The 22,911-nt window shown below is 34.2% G+C and overlaps 2 protein-coding genes across 3 annotated transcripts in view; one reads left to right on the forward strand and one right to left on the reverse strand.

Moving 5' to 3' along the window:
* LOC106169047 (uncharacterized) overlaps positions 1-9,948 on the reverse strand; it is a 67,603-nt gene extending 57,655 nt beyond the window's left edge. Inside the window, exon 1 of the mRNA XM_086997043.1 lies at positions 9,932-9,948. The gene's annotated coding sequence lies outside the window, so the exon portion shown is untranslated. The remainder of the gene's footprint in view (positions 1-9,931) is intronic.
* Positions 1-22,911, forward strand: part of LOC106174731 (uncharacterized) — a 100,237-nt gene that overhangs the window by 76,099 nt on the left and 1,227 nt on the right. For both annotated transcript variants that reach the window (XM_086997039.1, XM_086997040.1), the window contains 2 exons: positions 21,791-21,897; positions 22,474-22,605. In XM_086997039.1, coding sequence (XP_086853165.1) covers positions 21,791-21,897; positions 22,474-22,605 — 239 coding nt within the window. The remainder of the gene's footprint in view (positions 1-21,790; positions 21,898-22,473; positions 22,606-22,911) is intronic.

Below are 22,911 nucleotides of genomic sequence, written 5' to 3' on the forward strand. Positions count from 1 at the left end.
GGTATTTTCTTTCTCAGAATAGATGCAGTAACTACTCTTTCATTGTTTGGTCAACAAGTTATTACAAGTGGCATTCTTTCAAATATAACAATAATGCCCCCTCATCAAAAAGCATTAAAACTTCATTATTCCTCATTTTCTCCAATAAAATTGAGTAAAATAGCCCCCTCTTGTACATTACTCTTCATAAACCACCTTATTTTCTCCTCCCCCAAAAACAACAAACCCTTCATTAAAGTGGTCATTGTTCACCAATGCCCACTGTATGTCACTTCCACTTATCTGGCTTGGCATTGTTGTTTTGTTTATTATACTTATTTTTTTAAAACTCCATGGTATTCTCTGCTACATAACATAAACACATTTAAACAAAGAATCTCCGTTTTAGCACTGCCGCACACACCCAGCAAGCCTTGCCAAGAAATAGTGTATGTGTGTGTGTTTATGAGAGAAAGAGAGAGGAGGAGGAGAGATTCTAAAACATCATTTTATTTTTCTCCAATAGATACACTGTTTTAGACCTATTCTTGTATACGGAGCTTTGTTAGTATCATATTAACTTTTTTCTATTTTCATTTAAGTTTTATTTTATGGAATTTTCACCTTGGTGAAAATTATTTTCACCGCGGTGAAAATAATTTACACCGCGGTGGAAAATAATTTACACCGCGGTGGAAAATAATTTTCACCGCGGTGGTAATTCCTGGCCATCTCGGCCCGGGTGATAAATAGGTAATGAGAACCTTACATTTGCCAGATGCCGTCACGGTGCATGCTATTGTTACATACACACAAGGTTGGTGGATCTGTTCGTGGGGCCACTGCCGTTGTTAACTTAGGTTTCCCATCTATATTTACCACCTATATAATTAAAGTCCCGTTTGCAGTTTTATGCAAAGGGAATCCCATTGTTATTACTAAATACTTAACGTTATTTTTGGACAATGTATTTTTAAATATTAGTGTGATGTGTTTGCCCATAGATCTTATCTTAATAGATGTAATCTCGGTTTCTTCGGAGAGGTTTCTTTTTACAAATATTCCCAATAATACGCAAGTTATTATAAAGGGAAAAGCGACGTACAACATTGCAGCATTTCGGTGATTTTTAATCTATTCGAATGCTGCCCGCTTCCTCCACATTCCTGGGATGATTGGCACATAAACTGGTTAAACCGCGTGCATGTGCATGTGAGTATCTTTATCAACTTACTTCCCAGACATCTGGTAAATTTTGGATTTGTACAACCTACATGTATGCATCACCCGGGCCGAGATGGCCAGGAATTATCACCGCGGTGTAAATTATTTTCCACCGCGGTGAAAATTAATTCCCACCGCGGTGTAAATTATTTTTCACTGCGGTGAAAATAATTTTCACCGCGGTAGAAATAATTTTCACCGCGGTGAAAATTCCATAAAATAAAACTTAAATGAAAATAAAAAAAATGTTAATATGATACTAACAAAGCTCCGTACTTGTATTTATTAGCAATATCACATCTGCACACACTGCCACATACCCCCCCCCCCCCCCCAAAAAAAAAAAAAAAAAAAGCAGTGAAAAGAAATTTGGATAAAAAGAAAAGCAACAGAAAAAGGGAGTACATTAAAAACTCATCTTTTAAGTAGTTAAGCTCCATAAAGCTCATTGTTCACTGCTGAGCATCCTATCACAGCCACACACCTATCTATCCTGGCATCTTCTCACTCAATTACACCTGTCAGTCCATATAAATCCACTGAGGTGGACACTTCATCTTGATGGACAGTGGTCTTGTTAACTGACCGTTGGTCTATGGTGGTCTGCCAGATCATGGATTAAGAATGTTCTTATCTATGTTTTGTGAAGAAAAGGGGATCCCTCCTTGGTTATTCTCTGGTTTAATTTGATTTGATTTCTAAAACTTTTTTTTTCTTCCAATTTGAGAGAAGACTTCAGAATGATGGCCCCTTGGTCTTAATAGATAGGGGTCTGGAAGACTGACTACTGGGCTCTGTTCGTTCATTAGATCATTCATTAGATCGCAAGTAAAGATTTTTTTTTGGAAAACTTTTTTTAATAGGAAAAGGGCCTCAACTCTCAACTGCAAGGTGGAAAGTCGAACCCTGGCAGAAGCAAGACTTTTCCAACAATTTCAAATGACATGTCATTGTCCTCCAGAAGTGGAAGCAGATGAGTCTCAGATTGGTGGCCATTGTTTGATGACCGCTAAGACAGCCTAGCAGACAGAAACTGTATTGGGGCCAACATGGTCTGATGGATTTTAAAAGCTACCATGGAATTAAGAGATTATGGTCGTGTAGGGTCTGTCTCGTCCAATTAATCTGCCGTTCTCAAATTATTTTCCATTCTGATATCTTCTTTTGAGGAATCAAGTTACAACAATGGTAGCACAAATGGAAGCTACACATTTCTCATTTTTTGAAATTTGACAAATGCTTTGATCAGAAGAAACCTGTAATTTTTGTTTCCTTTTCAATGGATGGTCTCAAGTACCCTCAATTTAAAGTTGAAATGAGTTGAGATGCTTCCTTCCAATTGAATGATTTAGTATTAGAAAACGAATACGATTTGTTAAGGCAATATCTTTTTTTATACAGAGGTGATATACTCACTCTTTTGTGAAATTCTAAAGATATTTGTTTTCCCCACCAAAAAAATCACATGGAATTCTACTTATTTCTATGATTAATTTTAAAATGTGTCATTCTTCAGTTAGGAAACTAAATATTGAACTTTCCCTATGTCTTCAAACTTGACACATGTCTCCTGTGAATTGTGTAAAAGTGCAATAGAGAGATGGCAACTCGTCAAGTGAAGAATCATTATCTTTGCTAGACAAGACAATCATTTCCATTCCATCCTTCACTGCATTCTTATACATCCTTATGAGTCTGCTACCAGTTGTCCTGAATTTGTTTCTTACCACATTATGATGTGTTCTGTTATAAATGGTAGCTAAGCCCAAAATTAATGTATAAATCCCTACATATTGGCGATGGACATTGCCATTACTGGATTAGTCCATTGACTTTGGCGACAGATGGCCATCTGTGGTCAAGTGGTCAGTTGAAAGAATGTGTCATTCATTTAGCCATCAGTATTTTGATTAGCATTCATTTATTTCTGTTTACATCTCAAATTTGATTAGCCAAGAACTCTTGGTTGAAGGCAAATCCTTTTCCATTGGTGATAATTTTATCCAATCCATGAGTGTATGTCATCCTTTTTTCTCGATTGCTTCCTCGGATAGCCAATAGATGACAATTATAACATCAAATCACACTCCTTTTAATGTTGTATTTCTTTAAAGTTTAATTTTGAAAGTCTAAACAATGTTGCTGGGTGAATGACATCTTATTTCTTTATTGGACGTCTTTTTTAAAGTCAAGACATCTGTATATTTACGCAGTCGGCCATGTGACATTTTCATTTTCGACCAGACTTTAGGTGACACATCTTATTAAGTTATATTACTTTTTTTTATTCTTTCCAACTTGAATTGTGCAGCACTTGAGCTACATGCTGTTCTTTTTGATTGACACATGGTTAATTGCAGAATGATACCCCTCTGTCTAAATTGCGCTGGGATGTGACAGTAAATTGCGCTTGGTGTTCCAGCGGTTTATTTGTAACTGTGATGTTTGTTTTTTATTTTTTATGTATTGTTTATTTTATTTTTATGAGGGGTGTCTTTTTGGATGGAAAAGGTCTGATTTGGAAAAAGTTTGATATAGTTTTTATGCTATTTCCAACTTTTTGGGAGACAAAAATAGCATTAGTCTAGGCACCTCCTGGACCCCATGCCATATTTTCTGACTTTTTCACAATAAGCTATAGTTGAGTCAACTTAAAAAGGACAAATAAAGGTGTACTTTTTCAGAAAAAAGCTGCCCTTATTTGAATTTGCTGGATAAATCTCTTTTTTCCATACAACGGGGGGCAATTGACACATTGTAAAATATCAGTATCAAAGCAAAAATTTTCTGTCAAAATTATTTCAAAGTATTAAGACTGATGATAAAAATGTATTTAATTTTTCTTCATGAGATTATAAGACAATACCAGACAATACCTTTCAGTCTATAAAATGATTTCACCTGATGTAGCTTTACTTTGTGAAAGGACAAAGAAATTGAGTAAATTTGAACTAGCATTATGCTTCTTTGAACTGCCTCTACATTTCCCAGTAAATTAACTTCAATAAACCTTAAACTTTGAAGTCTTTCTTTTTTCCAAAAAGCCTGTCCTAGAGTATGTGTATATATCTGTGAAATTTGCAAGTCTTATTGCACAAAGTTGAGTCATATGTTGAAAAGTACGCATAATTCGCTAGAAGCTAGTTGCAAGCTGTATTTATTGATTGACTGAAATTAAGACCTGTACTTTGATTTTGATGCTTATTGCTAGAAGACGTTTGAATGCCGATGATAAAGCTATTAAACTGGGAAGCGTTATCTATCTCTATTGCCTGACATGCCCTCAAGCTAACGCAACATAAAAGGTTCTAGCTCCGAGAAACAACTTGATGCATTTAAGATGAAAAGCATCAATTCAAAATCAATTTATCCCACCAAAGTTGAAAAGATTCCGAAAAGATATCCACAGGCAATTGAAGATGTCTTAATGGAAGCATACACTGAGCAAATGGCAAGGAAAATAGCAATGTCTGGAGCAAGAAATGTTTCTGTGACATTGTGGAAACTATGGAATAACATGTAATCAGGGGTTATGGATTTTTGTTTCATAATGGTTATTTACATAGCCAAGACAAAAAGACGCATCTAGGTACAGTCCAAGTAGACTTATTTGCTCTTAAAAATTGTTGATACAAGGAGAAATCAAGTGGGGCAGAGAGTATCATCCTCTCTTCCAACCTTTAGTACACTGTTAATGTAAGCTAGCTGATTTAACTTTTACATTAATGAACATGTACACATCAAAGAAATCAAGTAATATTTTCGTCTAAAGAGAGCTAATATGATTTGTACATCAAAATGTCATCGCGCTACTCAAACTGTGTCAATATTCAAATCAAGCGTACAGAACACCAAAAGGAAGAACCACGCAAAGGTCTTGCTCGATACATTATAAAAGTTTCCGTCGGATGATGTAAGGAGTTAATTATCAAATGATGTGTTTTCAACCTACTGGTTCGCTGTCGACCTTTTCACAAAACTGTCTAGACTCTTCTAGTCTTTTCCATGAATTTCTTACAGGAAATTGCATGAACCTTCTACAGATTAATAGTGGTGTGGCAGTCACATTCACTTCGGTTCTCAGAGGAAATGAAAGGCGTCTTTAGTAAATAGTTATATAGCTAATAGTGTAAAACAACCTCTAGGTAGGTCAATAGAAGGCTGCCCTTGGGTTATCACAATACTATTTTTTTCTTTTTTACAGTAATGAGATTTTTTGCGACTATTAGCAAATTTCTGACTTTTTAAAAGCCAAAAATATCATTTTTGAGATTGATGCAGAGGGTCTCCTGAACCCCACTCCATAATTTAGACTTTAACACGAAAGGATAGTCATATCCATGTTATTATCAGTCAAATAATTGATGGATTTCTTTATTTGGCCATTTATTTATTTATTTATTTATTTATTTATTTATTTATTTATTTATTTATTTATTTATTTAAATTTAGATTTTGATCATTTGTAACAACCATAAATCACTTCCTTTTAAAAGAAGCAGTATGAATATATTATCCTATGTTTGATTCAATAGTCTTTTTGTATGGTGACAACCTTTTGTGACAAATCCATGTAAAGAAAACACTCGAAAACACTTGAAAACTGAACAGAGATATACTAATAGATTCTGTCCATTGTTCGTCACAGAGCAGCAGGCTGTCCTTGGGGACTGATCTGTTCATTAAGCCGTTGAAAGGCCGAGGTTTCCAGTCCACATCCCTCATATGTGGAATTTGTCTAAGGCATTGTACCGAAATCCATTAAAAGACCATTAATCACTTGCAATTAAGTGGACTCCCTTGTTTCTTACCCAGGGGTCTCGGCTGGACTGGAATTACGCACCCTGGGCTGGTTTTAGAGTAAAAAAGTTACCTGGTGTTTTATTCAGTGGAGCTTGTTTATTATGGTTAGCTTGAGGCTATGTGGGAAAGAGTGATGGTTTTTATTCCCCTCCTTTCTCTCAGATGGTCTCTCTCTCAATATACTTTGATAACTATCATCATTTATTACATTTACTAGTACTCTCATTACTATTTTCGCTATTTATTTTTGATTGATTGTTCACCATATTTAATTTTCAAGTTTATGCACAGACACTAAATTATTGGAAGCGTACCAAAAGGGAGTTGTGATTTTTTTGCTTAGCAGCAAAAGTCAGTTACTCATTCTTTAAAAAATCAACTTAAACAACATCAATAAAGGAGTCCTTATAATAAACATTTTCTGGGCACGTTCCAATCTGCTGTAGTTTTCATTTAATTCACCTGGTGATTGAAATTGTCAGTCCAGGACGAGATCACAAAACCTAAATATGATTTCCAATGAAAGGACCCTCAGTTCAGGATTTGGTGTGATTCAGATGCTGTTAAAAGTCAGTATTGTTGTTGGAGAGCTCTTTTCTTTTATTGAAGATGTAAGCTGGCAGATTTCAGGGTTCTTTACTTTGTCTTCAGTGGTCTTAGGTTTCAGTTTAATGTGATTCCAGTGGCAATCAGTTTTTACATATAAGTTAATGAAGTGTGGATAAGTACAACAGATGTTTTGGAAAGTATGGTTAACAGAAGTAGAGAAGGGGATGTACTGGTTCAATACAGATAGTGGTGGGTTTAGAAACATGTACATGCTAAATAACATATCTAGTGTATGGCTGCTGTTGGACAAAAAGATATAAATCTTATTCCCACTTTTGACATGAAAACTGATATATATGAAGGCAGAAAATAAGTTTGTGCTTCTTCACAAATTTTATGGCTTTCTAATAAGAGAACATGCAACATTGGTTCTTACCTGAAAACATTAATCTGATAAGTTGACATCAGCATAATCTTTTATTAAGATTAGTCACCCTATTTCCCTATAGGTTTGACCCCCCCCCCCCCTCCCATTTTATGTGGGATAAGGTAGATCTCTTTTGCAGAAAAATTATTATTATTGTGATTCCGTGACAAGTAGGAATTTAAAATGATGTATGGGTCTCTGTTTTTTGCATACAAGATGCACCTGGTACTGTAGGATGACATAAAGCACATATTATTGATTAGATAACGGTCCGCTTAATTACTTTGAAAATGAGAGTTTTGTGTGCTGTCAACTGAAATGACAAATCGGTAAATTTTGTGTCTTTTTCTTTTTTAAGACAACTGATCAGTCTTATTTTTTCATTGGTTGTCATGGGAACGAGATTAGGATACTAACATAAATGCTTTTTTAAATCAAAGATTGTTATTTCCTTGAATAACGAAAAAGAAGGATTTTTTTACAGTTACTATTTAAATAAATTTTGCAGCAAAAGTAGCAAAATACGGAGGAAAAATTATATTATTTTTCACATAAAACTCCATAAAGCAGCTGTGACTTTGACTGCTATATGCAGACATGATAATGATCTACCTGTATTATTTTGAAGTCCAAACTGACCTCTTGTCATTGACAATTTCCACCGTAATTTGCTGTTATTATTATAACTAGTGTTGCTACTGGTTGTCCATTCTGTTTGTTTTTTGCTGTCTCCTCAAAAAGACCTTTCTTTGATATCTTTGCAACCTCGCCCCTTTTTAAATTTTTGCTGAACATGAAAATCAGGTTAAAAATCAATTTTATTCATTAAATTATATAAAAAAAATCCCAGATTAAAATTAAAATTTTAGGAAAAATTGAATTTGTCAACCTGCAGGTAGAAAGTTATTCATTGCTTACACCATGATATTTTTTTCAATAAATTATCCACCAGTGATTGTTTCAGAGGGGAAAAAAAGATAATTTTCTTATTTTTCCATTCCATACATTGACCTGTCTGTGGCAGTCATGCCAGTTCTGAATTAAGCAGGTGTAGTTTTAACAAGGACAGATTATACACGTGGGCATTCTTGTTCCAATTTTCTGATTGTGTTCAACTGGTTTCTGGAAGATCAAACTGTAAAATTGGGACAATTTGTCAGTTATTTCTGGAGCATTCAGTGAAATATTTATTTTTCAGTGCTTTTTAAAAATATTTTGTTTGCATATTGTAAAAAGTAAAGTGCAATCTTCCATTGTTTTTTCTGCTTGGTTGAGAAACAGGTCATTTTTAAAATTGGAGGGATTGTTGAAGACCTTTGTGAATGCATTATACAATGTCAGAAAGGAGCAAAAATTGGATAGAACTCGGTTGGGTCTATTTGCGGTTTGGAATGGAAGATTGAACACAAAAATTGTGCCATTCGATACCGAAATGTGGGTAAAAAGTGGGAACAGTTCACAGTTGTTGGTAATTTAAGAAATTTATTCCTTTATTCTCCAAGTCGTTATCAGAAGTCTCTCACCTTTGTTCACAGTAAATTACTGCTGAGAGATGCGGGCTCTAAGCTATGATAATGGTAGTTTTAACTGGTACAGTGAAAAACTCAGTTTCCCTAAGATATTTCTTAAAGGTGATCAAGATAAATGACCCTAGTTAGCAAGTGTCCATGATGAAAATGGGGGAAGAATATGTCATTAATAATAGTAAAGTTTCAGAGATGTGGAGGGTCAAATATTTTTTGTTATTTTTGTTTGATAAATGGAGATATTGGTGCAAGGGGAGTAGGGTGGGAATGGTATTCTGGCATAACCATCCATTGTGTGTTATATCTTTCTCTATCTCTTATCTATTTTTTTTTTCACATGTTAATATGGTCTCTCTCTCTCTCTCTCTCTCTCTCTCTCACACACACACACACACACACACACACACTCTTCCATGCACTTACACCCCACGACCAAGCACTGCCATGGGAAAATGATGAAGTATTTCACACCTGAATTACAGTAAGTTCTCACTTTTAACACACCTGGGGTCCACCAGGTAAGAATTGACCTTTTTCTCTGCATTACCCCAGGTAATACACCCTGTCCTCGCTTACACATCATTTCCATGTCCTTTTCACCCATGGTGCACCTTATGTTTTCTGGTCTTGTTTTCAAGTATGTTGATTACAGGTAATTATAAGTAATACCTCTCTCTTCGGGCAGAACGCAGACAACATCAAAAGGGTGTGCATGCCTGAGAGAAGCTTACAGTGATCACAGGGATAAAACAATCGGAGAAGAAAAATTACGGCAACTTATATTGTGTGTAGAACAAAATGGAGGCTACATTATCGGCTCGTGTTGTGAAGTTTATTACCACAGTGGTGGTGTAGACAGGCGGGACGTGGTACGGGGATCTGTTGAGATGAAAGACGAGACCATGGGGACTTATTTCTCTGACCTTATTGCAATGTCACTTTATTTAATGACTTTGTTTTTACTATCAATTAAATGTGTGTGTGTCCTGAAGGCCCTATTAGTAAGTGATTGGGGAAGCTTACATGGGAATAACATGAATTTATGGTAGGTCCTTATCTTTCAAAAAAAAGTTTTTTTTCGTTATTTAATTATTTTTCCTTCTTCAACTTGAGTTGTATGCACTTGGAATGACTAAACAATCCATATAACTCATCATACCTATTTTTGTAATTAAGTGGAAATGATATGTCCTTGTCCATTTGTTTTCTATGAATGAACTGTGTATGATTAAGCTTTTTTTTTTTTAAACCTTGGAACATACACATATTTGGCATATTTTTCTGAAATTATTTCTCATTTCTTTCAAATGGATGCCACAGAAAATCTGAGCCCACACTATATTTATATATTAATAAAAAATCTGAACCTCCATTGCCCACTCTCTTTTTCTTGAAATCTCAAACAGTAAGGCCACAATCCTACCTGTTAGTGACTTTCAGAGTTCATCCAGAGTGGCTTCAACCAATCCTCTCTCTTCCTATGTTTATGGAAAATGCATTCGGTCCTCAAAATTTTTGCTTGCCCACAGGTTAGGGGAAAGGTCATGCACTACACTGTCACCTATGAATGTCAGTGATGACTGTTTTTTGAAAAATTCAGATGGTGGATAACTTGTTCTTCCTTAAATTTTTTCTCCTGCAATTTGACTTTAAAATCCTGAGTGGTAGTAAAACCCTGTTAAAACAGTTTTTTAAAAAATATTTTTAGTCTGCAAAATTGATTAAAGTTAATTTTAACAAATTTTTGCCTTTTTTATCCTCCTATTTGAGACATTATTAAATCTCACCAAAGCTGCTTTTCCATGATAACCTTGTTGAATTAAAAATTATAAATTTTTGCTCCATGTCCTGTTCCTATCTGCACATAAAACACGTGGCAGAATCCTCAAAGACACATTTTGAAAACTTTTCCGTGGTCTGTATATTCCATGAAAAGAAAACTTTTGTCCATACATCTGCAGATATGTCTCCGGACCAGCCTGGATATTTGCAGTGGTGTTCAAATCTTTTTCAGTTACCAGCCAATAAACTACGGGTCCTTAGTATCTAGCACAATTTTATTCGATTTTAAAAATGCAGCTCTGAAGACCCCCAATCCTCCTGTTCATTCTCCAGGATTGTTTGAATGTACTCATTGTCCTCGAGGTCATACAATTTCTCGGGTTTGATACTCTGCAGTAATGGTATATCACTTTGGTGAGAAAAACGTTTTCCCTTTTCACAATAGGTGTTGGCCTCTTCACATCTCTATGTAAACCAACATGCATGAGAGATGAATAGACCAGGTTATGAGAAAGTTGCGAAAAATCGTTCCGTGTTTTCACTCCTGTTTTCACGTGGTGGATAACAAGAAGGTGCAGTTGTAATAGTTATTGATTCTCATTTAGAAGAACTGCTCAATATCTGACATATTGATGAAGGCCCAATCGTTCTCTTTGCTTTCAGAGAAAACATTAATGCGTGCAGTCGGACAACACACGGGCAGGCAGTGTGAAAACACAATGCCGCGAAGAGTAATAACATTGACTACGAACTGGGTCTCCCTTTTTCATGCTTAATAACCCTAACATTATCGAAAACTTATAGTTCTTTTCTCAGATGAGCTTATATTAGCCAATGGGGCATATTGGTATTTGTTCTCATTGATTGATCTAATCGCTGAACCAAATTTGATGGGACTGACTACCCAAATTTGCCCTTCGTATCAAGGGGTAGAATTATATATCATTCATTTCATTGCCGTTCAGTTTCATTTGCTTGTGTAAGCATATTAAATTGAGGGTAAACGCTGGTTTTGTGAGCCTGCGTAAACAGTCAGGCTGGTTTATAAAAACATGGCTTTCTTGCTGAATGGGAGCTATGAGACCTTTGTTTTTATTGGTCATAATGGTAGATCTTGGCTCACCTGAATCAACGCCTCCGTTTAAGCAATATTTCCTTTTATTTTTTAAACGTTCCTCAAACATCCTACCTGTAATGAATTTCCTCTGAGGACATTTTTATTACACCTTCATATCTGCCACCTTTGTGAAAACTTACAGGAAGATGCAGAATTCATAAAAAGAAAGAAAATATGAAAAGTGAACCCTGTGCTTCTCGTGCAATACCATTGTGGCACGATTATTACGCACAATTAGCCATGTTTGGAAACGTAATGTGTGTTTATTGACATCTGGCAATATGGTTGACACCTTAGATGTCAAAGGGTACGCTGTATTTGACCGTTGGCCATTAAACCAGACTACTGGCCAGCCAAAGGTTCTGAAGATCCTCTGCCCCTTTTTACAGAAAGAATTTTTAATTTTTGACTCATTGACATTATTTGTGTGATTTAGGTTCTGGCACATTTTCCTGTGTAGCTTTATTCCTGTGGACTTTTTGACAACACAAATCTGCTGTCATATAAAAACTGGAAGTTCACTTGATGCTTATGTACTGTATTTTACTGTATCACATCTTGAAAAGCAAATACGTTTTAACCGTTGTAGTATTCTCTGTTGGATAAATAAAAATGCATTTAAAAAAATAACATTCCAGCCTATTGAAAGTTTCATATTTTGACTACTGGTTTATTAGCTATAATTGAAATAATTCTAATCATTTAATGTTATCATGTGCTGCATGGGGTAATGCAGTCATATTTTGCCGTCTTAATTCAAACCGACTGGTGTGATTTCAAAGACCACCGTGTACTGTATGGATCAGCAAGCTCCTGTAACCACTGATCCTAATCTGTTTTAACTGGATTAGTAATCTCAATAGGCCCAAACCAACAGCTCACAAAGTGGGATTACTAACCCGACCAAAGAGAGATCTTTATTACTGACCACTTGAGATTTCTACTTGACCAATAGATATCATAATACAGATTTTGTGAGTTTGAAACTGGTACTTTGAGATTTTGAAATAAGGGTCAACACTCTCTCACAGTTTAGAGTGTGTTAGTGTAAGTGTAAATTGTAGTTTTTTGTCTCATAAGTAAGTTTTAATATTTTAATATTATTATTTAAATTAAGATTATCACCCTGTTGCTCTTTCCTATCTTCTATGCACTTTGCTAAATATGTAAGCCAGCAAATAAATGCAGGTTAAGGGGAGGGGGGTACTGTAAAAAAAGAAAATGGACCTTTTTACCCCCTTAGTTTACCCAACTAAAAAAATGGCACAAAACCAAGATTGAATTTTGGTTCAGGGCAATTACTTTTCCAACCAAAAGTGCAGTGCTTTTGATCCTTCCAAACCCACTTTGTCCTGCCATCAAATCTCTCTGTCAACCTGTGTGCTTGTACATGTATGTACAAGATGATATGATAACTTAATCGGCACTGTTATCCTAACCCCACTTAATTGGTTTTGGGTTATCTTCTGTTACTAGGTATGGCACTGCCTTAATAAAAGTGGTAGAAGCTTAGTTTGCTAAATCAATTTCTGAGATAATTGTGGTCCTACAATAAAGCTGCTTGCAGAATAGTGAGAGATGGACTTCAAACAGCAAATAAATAATTTTCTAAGGTGCAGTACACTATATGCTAAACTGTTTATAAAATAGTGATCAAAAATTAATTATGAGTTACTCTTTTTAAGGAGATGGAGACTGGTGAACTCCTTTCAAAAGAAAAAAATTAATATTTTGTTATATGAAGCTCTAACTTGTATGATTTTAAAATTGAACCTGTGAGTTTTATGAATGGAAGGCTATCAATCAGCCATACAGATTGTCATTTAATATATCTAAATTAAATTGTCCTCTTGAATTCATGTAATTGTTGCCTTACATAATGAACTTGTATGTATACTTCACTTAGATTGGCTTTGTGTACAGAGCTCTCCATAAGGTTAATGAATAACCCTAAATTAATGTTTTTTGATTAAGTCTATAAATCAGCCACCGTCCCAGGTGATCTGAGAGCATTAGGTGACTCTGTCATAGCGCCACTGTCTGGGTAGAAGCTTATTTCCAGTCACAGAACTAAAATGTCGCTGTTACTCTGATATGAAGAGGTCTTCTCCCTCCTTTCTTCCCTCTCTCCCTCTATGTCCTGACTCTGCCCCTCCCCCCCCCCCACACACACACACATACACACACACACACACACACACACACACACACACACCTTCCAACATAAAAGCTTTTTTGGGGAGAAGCAGGAAAACAGTCTTGATTGACACTACCATATTATAAAATTTGTTGTACTTGGCACTGAAATAAAATGTTACCACTCACTTTACTAAGTTCTAGTAGGTTACTTCTGCAGAGGTACCTTTTCCAGCTCTTTCCAGCACCCCCCCCCTCATCCCCCCCCCCCCCCCCCCCCCCAAATACCCTCCCCCTGTGAATTCAGCTTTGGAAGAAGCAGAGAAACCACGGAATGTAGCTTGACAACTGATACTTAAAATGTGCAATTTTGATTTCATCAAGTTTGGGGAGTTTTATACCTGAATTTGCAAAAGAATTGAAATCAATTCATTAAGTTTGATATAATATGTATGATCCCTCTCAACTAAGCATCAGTTTAGTGTTATGTTCAGTGAGTATTACAAATGTTAATCTAAGTGACATAGTTTGAATATTTAATTAGAAATGTCACATTATTTATGGCTTTTCAATCTTGCTGTTAAGCCGTGGTCTAATCTGTTAGTTATACCCTGCTCTTAGTTGGTGAATGGCAAACTTAAAGTACTACAGTTTGTTGTAAAATCCAATAATTTAATTGGATTTTGATTTATGATTTATTGCATTTAATAATGCAGTCTGTGAATAAGTTTTTAAGCAAGAATTTGATTTAGCACCTGTCTGTTAAGTTTAGCATTTTTGGTTGACTTTACACAATTTAAGAAGTTAATTTTTCTTTATTTAACAAAAAAAATCCATTTTGATTAGAATGATGAAAATTGGGCATTTTTAGAAGTTAACAAAATATTTTACCAAAATGAAAAAAAAAAAAATTATTAGTTAAAGAATGGCCATAATCAATCATGTCTAGAGAACATAAAAGGTGAAAATAAAGCAATGAATTACCTTCTGTACTTGTGGTCAACTTCAGGTTGTATCATCAATGGAAAAATAAACGGCATATATATATATAATCCACTTCTGCTTCAGTGTTGTATCGGATAGTCAACCATGTGACAGTGTTTCTGTTATTAAATGTTTTTTTCCCAAAATTTGAAAGAGATCAGTACCTGTGAACTCTCTCTGTTGTCCTCTCCCTCAAAATATTTCAAAAACAAAACACTGCTATTCTACAGAACAACTGCGCCCAAAACATGCCACAGTGTGCGGTACGTTGTGTAGACCACAACTGTTACAATGTTTTGTATCAGTGGACGAGTGAACAACGCTGAGCTGTGATTGGTCTGTTGGAGGGATGCTCAAAGCATCTCTCTCAGTGAAATCAGGATGTTTTTGTTGCTCCATTCAAGGCAGGTAAAATGGGAGTCGGGTTTTTATCTGACTTTTCATTTATGTTTGGTTTAGATTGATGAAGTTTTGCATTATAGCCTTGTTCTTGTTAAAAATTATCTTTGCTGAAACTTCTATGAGATTTTATCAGAAATTTGATATTTTGGAAGAAAAGGGTAGAACAAGGGGACAGCCTGTCACCCCTTGCCATCTTGTATAATACTGTGGTCCACCACGCTCATGTCTGCACACACGTTTAGTCACGGTCACATGGGCCAAGGAAAAACATTTGTCTAAGGCTCTAGTTAACTAGTAACACTTGTCCTCTATGGATTGTTTTGTACATCTTGTTCTTTGTATGCCAAAAGAAAAAAATGTGTGAAGAATATGTATGGTTACATCTGGTTTTTATCATAACTTGAAAAAAATGGTTTTTAGTATTAATTTTGTGTTTTATTTAAAGGTCTTTTGTTTGGTTTATTGAAGGATAACAAAATTCACTTTAAAAAGTTTGTAATGGGATTTTTTTATGGAGGGGGGGGTGTACCTGTATCTTACTATACATTTACACTTGCTTAAATCATTTAAAGTTCTGCCAAAAAAACTATAATTCTCTAGTCATTTTATGTCTTTAAACTTAACAAAAACCACATTGAAATCTAATAGAACTATTGTAACTGATTTACAAGCAATGTATGTGTAATCCAGAAAAACATCATTTCACCTGTTCCAATTAGAAAAAAATTCTTTCACGTTTAACCAAAAGTCACTCTGACAAATCCAAATGCCCCTAGGGGCTGCAAGTGACACCTAAAAATCACAAGATGTCGTTACTGATCAAGATCCAATTTGTGTCAATGTATTTGTTTCAATTCAAATCTCCTGCAAATTCCAAACACTTAAAAAGTAGCAATGTATTGAAAAGTAAGTCAACCCAGTACATTTTAATTAGCCTGGATCTTTATCTTTCCATTTCCTAATCAAGTAAACTAACATTTGGTTCTAAGTGCCAGAGTAGCTCCCTCGCTGCGTAAACGACAGGCGAAGAGTTCCTATCATTAAAAAAACTCGACTTTGAGACAAAAAACAACAAAGGAAACTGCAGGTGTAAGTTTTGCTTGTAATTTTGAACCAGAAGCTTATCCACTTATTCTTGTTAAAATGTAAACCTATACGCAGTCGTTGCTTAATTGCGGTCAGTTTACAAAATGGGGATTCAGAAAAGATAAGCAAGAGGCAGTTTTCCTCAATTTTTTCTGATATTTCTTTTCTCTTCTTTACGTACAGTTTAAGTAAATGTGCAAATTATTTATGAGAATTTTTTTATATATTACAAAATCATATATCCCAAAAATGATGAGTGTATGAGTTATAACTATGGACTATATGTTCAATCAGATCAAGAAGTTGTACACCTTCTTGATTAGATTGACAGTTGCATTTACAATGTTGTATTTCAAAAGTACCAGATGGAAATAGCCACTGAAATACATCAAATGGAAATTGACAATTTTTTTGTTTTGACCCAAATCTTAATTGTTATATGCTCACATATTACCAAATGACTGCAGTACGAGGATAGCTAATTCTGATTTTCAGCTCAGTTTATTTTAAAAAAAAGAAATATTTTATAGTTATCTATGTCCACCTACTGCCATTCTGGTCCCCAGTGATAAAAATTGATCTTTGACAACAGAAGAACAAGTGGAACGATTGCCATGAGCGACATGACCTCCCAAGATGGCCGAGATAGATGTTCTAGAGAACGGAATCCACCGCTGACAATTCATGATAAAGAACTAATCAGAAGTAGCAGCTCCAGCAGGGAATGTGCTACAACTTTTACATAATGCCAAGTTTAACACTGTTTTTAGTGGGTTTTGTTTATGTTTAAAAGAGATGTATGTTGAATATTTTGTTTTTGCTACATATCACCTATTTCCATTTATTTTCGATTGAGTTTTAATTTATTGAATTACTCTCTGTCTGTATTTTGTCATTGTATTCTTCATTCTTTTCATATGTGGCTACAGCAACTTATTTGAGGGAGTAAATTTAAATCAGACAAAAGAATGTTTACACTTGAGTACTAGCATCATACATGTACATGTAATAAAGTGAACTATGAATCGATTTTTTAAGACAATGGATAAGGGGGTAATAATTTATTATTCTCTTAAACTCTCAATGCTAAAATCTCAAAACTGCAAAGAAACTTTGCAATTTCTCCCAATTAAGCACCTTAATTCAGAAGTCGGCCAGCTGTAAGAATTATGCTAAATGTCAGATTGCGAGAAAATTGAAATAATAGGTCTTCTCAGTTTCAGGTCTGCGACCTTGGAGCTGAACCCCCTTCTCTCTCCATTGTTTTCATAGCTACCTGAGAGGTATTTGTACAATCTGCCTATCAAGAGATGGTGTTGGCTTAAAGGATAACTTTACTCCAGAGGAAAATATTGTGAAAATACAGCTATCTGTTGATATGATAGCGGAGCGGCTGTTTATTTTCCTGCGAGGAGCAGTGTTTACAGTAGGGACTATTTGAAGTTTTTGGTCCTTGCATGATTTTGATCATTTCAGATGCCAAAAATGTGTAAAATATGGTCATGTATTTTGAAATTAAGCAGTGAGATAGTTGCAAAAGAAGAGAGAAATGTTATGAAAACCAAGTTGTCTAGAAATATGCTCTCTCTCTCTCTCCACATCTTTCTACTTTGAATTTATATGACTTCATAGTTTGAGGTGAAAGCAAGAAACATGCCTTTTGCAAAATGCTGTGCAGAATTTCATGATGCATTATTTATTCTGCCTGCATATGTTTGAAACAGAAAATGGTTTCATTAGTTATGGTACAATAATTGTAATGTACTAGTCATTTCACATCTTAAATAATGCATGATATATACACATATACACACATAATATAAACACAAAATCTGTTATTGAAAATATATACAGTAACATGATTTACATTCATCTAACCACATTTTTTGCTAAATGTCGTGTTTTATTTGTGCCAAGTAGATTTTGGTATAAGTGCTGTTATTTTGTTTTGCTTTTTCAAATTTTTTAAACTGTTGGTAAATTAAACGAAAATTTAAAAATGGAATGTTTATCTCTAGATTCAAAAAGCTATATTAACTTAAAAAGAAAAAAATTAACTGGACTGGTATTTTGGTCCCGGTTCATTTATTTAAAATTACGTTTTCCATTTCATCAACAAAGAAACTGTATTGTGTCACCCAGCCCGCTCCAAAAGTTACGTCTTTGCAGATCACAAAATAAATTCATAATCACATATATAAGAATGTGTAACTGACTTGCATTACAGCTTCTGTCCCAAAATTGCTATAGTGTAAATGTCCAATTGTTTATAATTGTTAAAACATTAGTTCTGAAGCAGTAAATGTTGTTTGTTATTGTATCATGTTACAGTGTCACAAGTGATGTAATATTGTCTGATAGGAATCCAATAGTTCCAATAAGATCAGAGTCATAAAGTGCAGGGTATATTTATGTATACATATGCTTGGTCAATGAACCTGGAAGATATCTGAATTAGAAAGGAAAGGTGGCAATTGAAAAAACAAACAGTGATAACTCCATCTTTTCAATGGGCAAAAATTCTTAATTTACAGACATTGAATTTTTTTTAAGTCATAAATTCTTGAAATTAGAACATTCCTGTTCCCATTAAGAGATATAGCAACAAAACTGAAAAGCAGACCACCTTGTATTATTATAATGTCTATTCTATACTGTAATAGCACCTCATATGCTACTGTGACACAAAAATATATTTTTAATGATTCCAAAATGATTATCTGAAAGTTTGATAATTTTTCCCCTATTGATAAGATCCATTCATTACCATAGCTCAGAAATGTATAATCACCCAAGGACACACACAACAACATCACCTGATAGTGACCAAAAAGAATTTTCAAAATTAAGGCTGGACATTAAAAATCATTAACCTACAGGTGCTATTATTTCCATCCCCCCCACCCACAGCTTATTAAACCCACCGCCTTTTAACAGGCCACTTATTGAATCCCCTTTGTGGTCTGAAAATTTGAACTTCTTAACTACATCTCCTCTTTTGTTTCCTCGTAAGTTTTATCAGGAAGGAGTCTGGGTAGATACAATGGGGGCTGGCTAGAGTTTATCATCAAGGGGCAAATCAAACAGTGGGATTCCTGATGTTCTATGTTTTGTGTGATCTTCCGAGATCATTATGCACATGGGGACTCTGGAAATGTCAACTAGACTGCTTTGGTAGCTGGGATATGGAAGGATTTGGATATCTTTTGGCGATGGGCAGGATTTGCAAGCATCTGCTTCTGTTATGATCAGACATGAGCTTTTTCCACTGAAATGCGGAATCCCGCGTTTTATAATTCAGTTCTGATGGTTCCTGAGATTCGTCAAGATCTGCAATAAAATCTGTTCAGTTTTTTTTTTTTTACTTTTTTTTTTAAACCTAGTCTCTTGTCTCTATGATGATACATACAGTTCAATAACTGAACTTGTAAAGTATTGCTTTATAATGCATTTTATGAGGAATTTTTCCTGAAATGTATGTTGACATTTTTCTGCTTTTCCTTTTGTTCTATCTCAGGGAATTTGTTGATTATGCCCCTGTTGTTTGTTGAAAATTTCCCAATAAAGCAACAAAATGTTATTTTAACCTTTTATAAATAATTTGGGAATGATATGTCCTTCAATTAATCTTCAAGCAGCTATCCAAGGCAAAAATTCTTATTGTTGTGATGAAAAATTATGTTATTTATGCATTGAAAATGTTTCTAATTTGAAACTTTCAAGAAGTAATTCATCATGTATCTATGACATTGTACATAGCAACATCCATTGTGACTATAAAAGGATTATGAAGGATTATCATTAGGATTAACAGTTGTCAATTTGATAGTTGTCAGTAGCAGACAACAAGGCCTGTTTACACAATTTGGTTTATTCCAGGTTCAAGCCAAGAGTGCAAACTAAAACCATTTGGTCCTAAATATTAACTATCTAGAATGTTATGTTGGTCTCTGCTGGGGTAATGGAAGCAGATTTTCAATATTTTATTTTTATTTTATTTATTTATTTATTTATTTATTTATTTATTTATTTATTTATTTATTTATTTATTTATTTATTTATTTTTGTCATTTTCCATTTAAATATAGGGAATAACAAATTTGACCAGATAAGATTTCATGTAAAAAGTTTTCAATGGTGGTTAAGAAATTTTACTTCAGCTTGCAAAAAAAAAAAAAAAGATTTGATTAATAGCATTTATTTAATTTTGAGTGAAAGTTACATTTCATTAAACACAATGATATTGGACTTATCTTTCAAATTTTTCTCAAATATTTACACAATTTTGTTTTGTTTCAACCTCACACCTGGATCAAGTATGCGTAAAAACCAGTGAGCAAGTGTAAACATGCTTTCAATTCTGATAGTTTACACGTATAGTAATAGGTAAATCTTATTGATTTGTTAATGATGGATTTGTTTTGATTGGAATTAAGGAGTTAACCTGTGTACCCACACCTGTGGATAGTAGAAGTGAGACGGAAAAGGTTTATTTGGTGAACGTGCATTTGTAGAAAAATTCTACTTCTTTGGCAGCAGAACTTCATTTATGTCAGGTTTTCCAATAGAATTTATTATTGAATTGCTTTTGAATGTGACAGTTAATTTAGTCTTTTCAAGTCTGATGATTTGTCATCTGTGATGTTCAGTGCTTATGACATTGTTCGCAGAGGTTTGTAGGCTGTTACTATTTGCATGTCCGTCTCCATTATTTTTTCTCAAAAATGTCTTATAAATTCATTTTGTCTTTTGCCAATAGTAAAATGTGATAGAAATTAGTAGACAAAAATAACATTTTTAGATTAATTTAACTTCATAATGCTGTAAATGTAGATGAAAATAGTTATTGACAAAATAAAACATATTTCTATAGGAGTAACATAACTTTTATAGACATTTTTACTCAGTCTATAAAAAATGCCCCTCATGGTAAAAAATTGTTCTAAATTAAAAATCCAATTATTCTAAGGTCAGTAAAGTCATGAGATCACCCTCGAAAGGCTAAGGGAATTCCTCTGTCTGTTTTACTAGCCGCAACATATTTTGACACACATAACTAAAAATCCCTGGGGAAGAAAAGCCCACTTAGAATTGAAGATTAAAGTGCTTTCTTTAGGGAATTACAAGATGAACATTATATTACCTTCAAGGAGTAAAACAATTTGTGAGCCGGGTTTTTTCATTGATGTTTTTAATGACATCCTGTGAAACAATTTTGATGTTGTGTTATTACATAGAATGTCCCATGATTATCAACCCCATTATCCCAATTATGAATAATAATAACAAGTGTTTATTGTTTAAAGCAAATCACTTTGCTTTGAATAATTTTGAGAGAGGTTAAACTTCTTTGATGATTATTATTAATTATTGGGCATTTATCATTTAATGGGCATGGAACTTTTACATCTTGTAAAACATTTGTAATGATCTGATTTTGTGTGTAATTACCAATATATCAGGTGTATTGTTTTTCATTAACAAGTATGGTAGTTTTATATTCAATTGTTTGTATGATATCCCTTTTAAATAAATGATGATATTTTTCTTCAGTGATATATAAATAAGATTTGTTGCTCTTTTCTGTTTGCGCAGATCGAGTTCAGACTTAATTCACTATCGTTAAAAGGGACAAACTAGTTTGGCTGACCTATTCATATTTTATTGAAAAAGATACTTAGTAAAATTGTGTATTTTAACTGAAATCTATAACAAAAACAGTAAAATAATGTAAAGTTGAGATTATTGACCAGATTTCCTATTCTCTCATTCTAGGTCTGTGTATCCTTATATTGAACCATGATGATCAGACATGGGTATGGGTCTACAGGAGTATCTTTCCCTGTGTCTGGGCCGCGATGCTACTTTTCCCTATGATTCAGGTATAACTCTCTCTCTCTCTCACACACACATACATGCACGCACACACTCTCTCACACACACACTCTTTCTCTCTCTCTCTCTCTCTCTCTCTCTCTCACACACACACACACATCTCTTTCTCTTATTTAGCTGTCCTCAGGGGTACAGTATATGTATTATTTGACAATTTACTTTACAGAACGTGTTCATCCAATGACATAGGCATATACTGTATCTGTATTTATTTTTATGTCAGTGTAATTTACTTTCCTATCTTTACAGTAAGAAGTTGTTAAATCAAAAGTAGTGGCAATCCAATGCACCGTTACTCTGCCTGCGCCATCCTGAGCTTCAGTTTCAATGCATACCAGCTACTTCATTTTCAAATCTTCATATGAAATATGCATATACTTCTTAAATAAAGTCTAGTAAAATGAAGTATTTGGCATGAATTGTCTCTGAAAAGCTGACTCCCTCATAGTCTTCTCAGGTTTATGTTGAGAAAAACAGTCAAGAATGATTGTCAAAGCTTGTGGATCATTTCTCATTGTATATTTCACTCTCTAATTTGCTTTGCCTTTAACTTTTGCCTGCAGGCTGCCAGAATAAATGCCACTTGCTCTAAGTTCAAACAGATAGCCTTGGAAACTAGGGTGTTTGGCTACCAGAACAATTCCCAGCTAGATTTGGATTCCTTCCTCTTATTCATTTCTAATACAAGGTTAAGGGTAAGTCAGAATCTTACATTCTAGCACTTTTATTTATTTATTTATTTTTTTTTCTGTCGTAATATTCAGTTTTTTTTAAGTGATAATATTCAGTTGCTAACACATACTGATTTTACTAAAATAAAAAGGTTCTAGTGTATAGTTATACAGGTCTTGACTTTTTATTGCCTTATTTTTTTACTATAAAAATGAGACATTCATGAATTGTAAGTACTTGCTTGTCCCAGTGTCATTTCATTAGATATAGTCTGCAGATAAATTTTTCTGAAATTTTGTCACATTTTATTTACAAGACAAAGCTTTTAT

This window comes from Lingula anatina, chromosome 10 (assembly GCF_051362555.1).
Source record: "Lingula anatina isolate TDL-2025a chromosome 10, LinAna3.0, whole genome shotgun sequence".
Classification (NCBI taxonomy): domain Eukaryota; kingdom Metazoa; phylum Brachiopoda; class Lingulata; order Lingulida; family Lingulidae; genus Lingula; species Lingula anatina.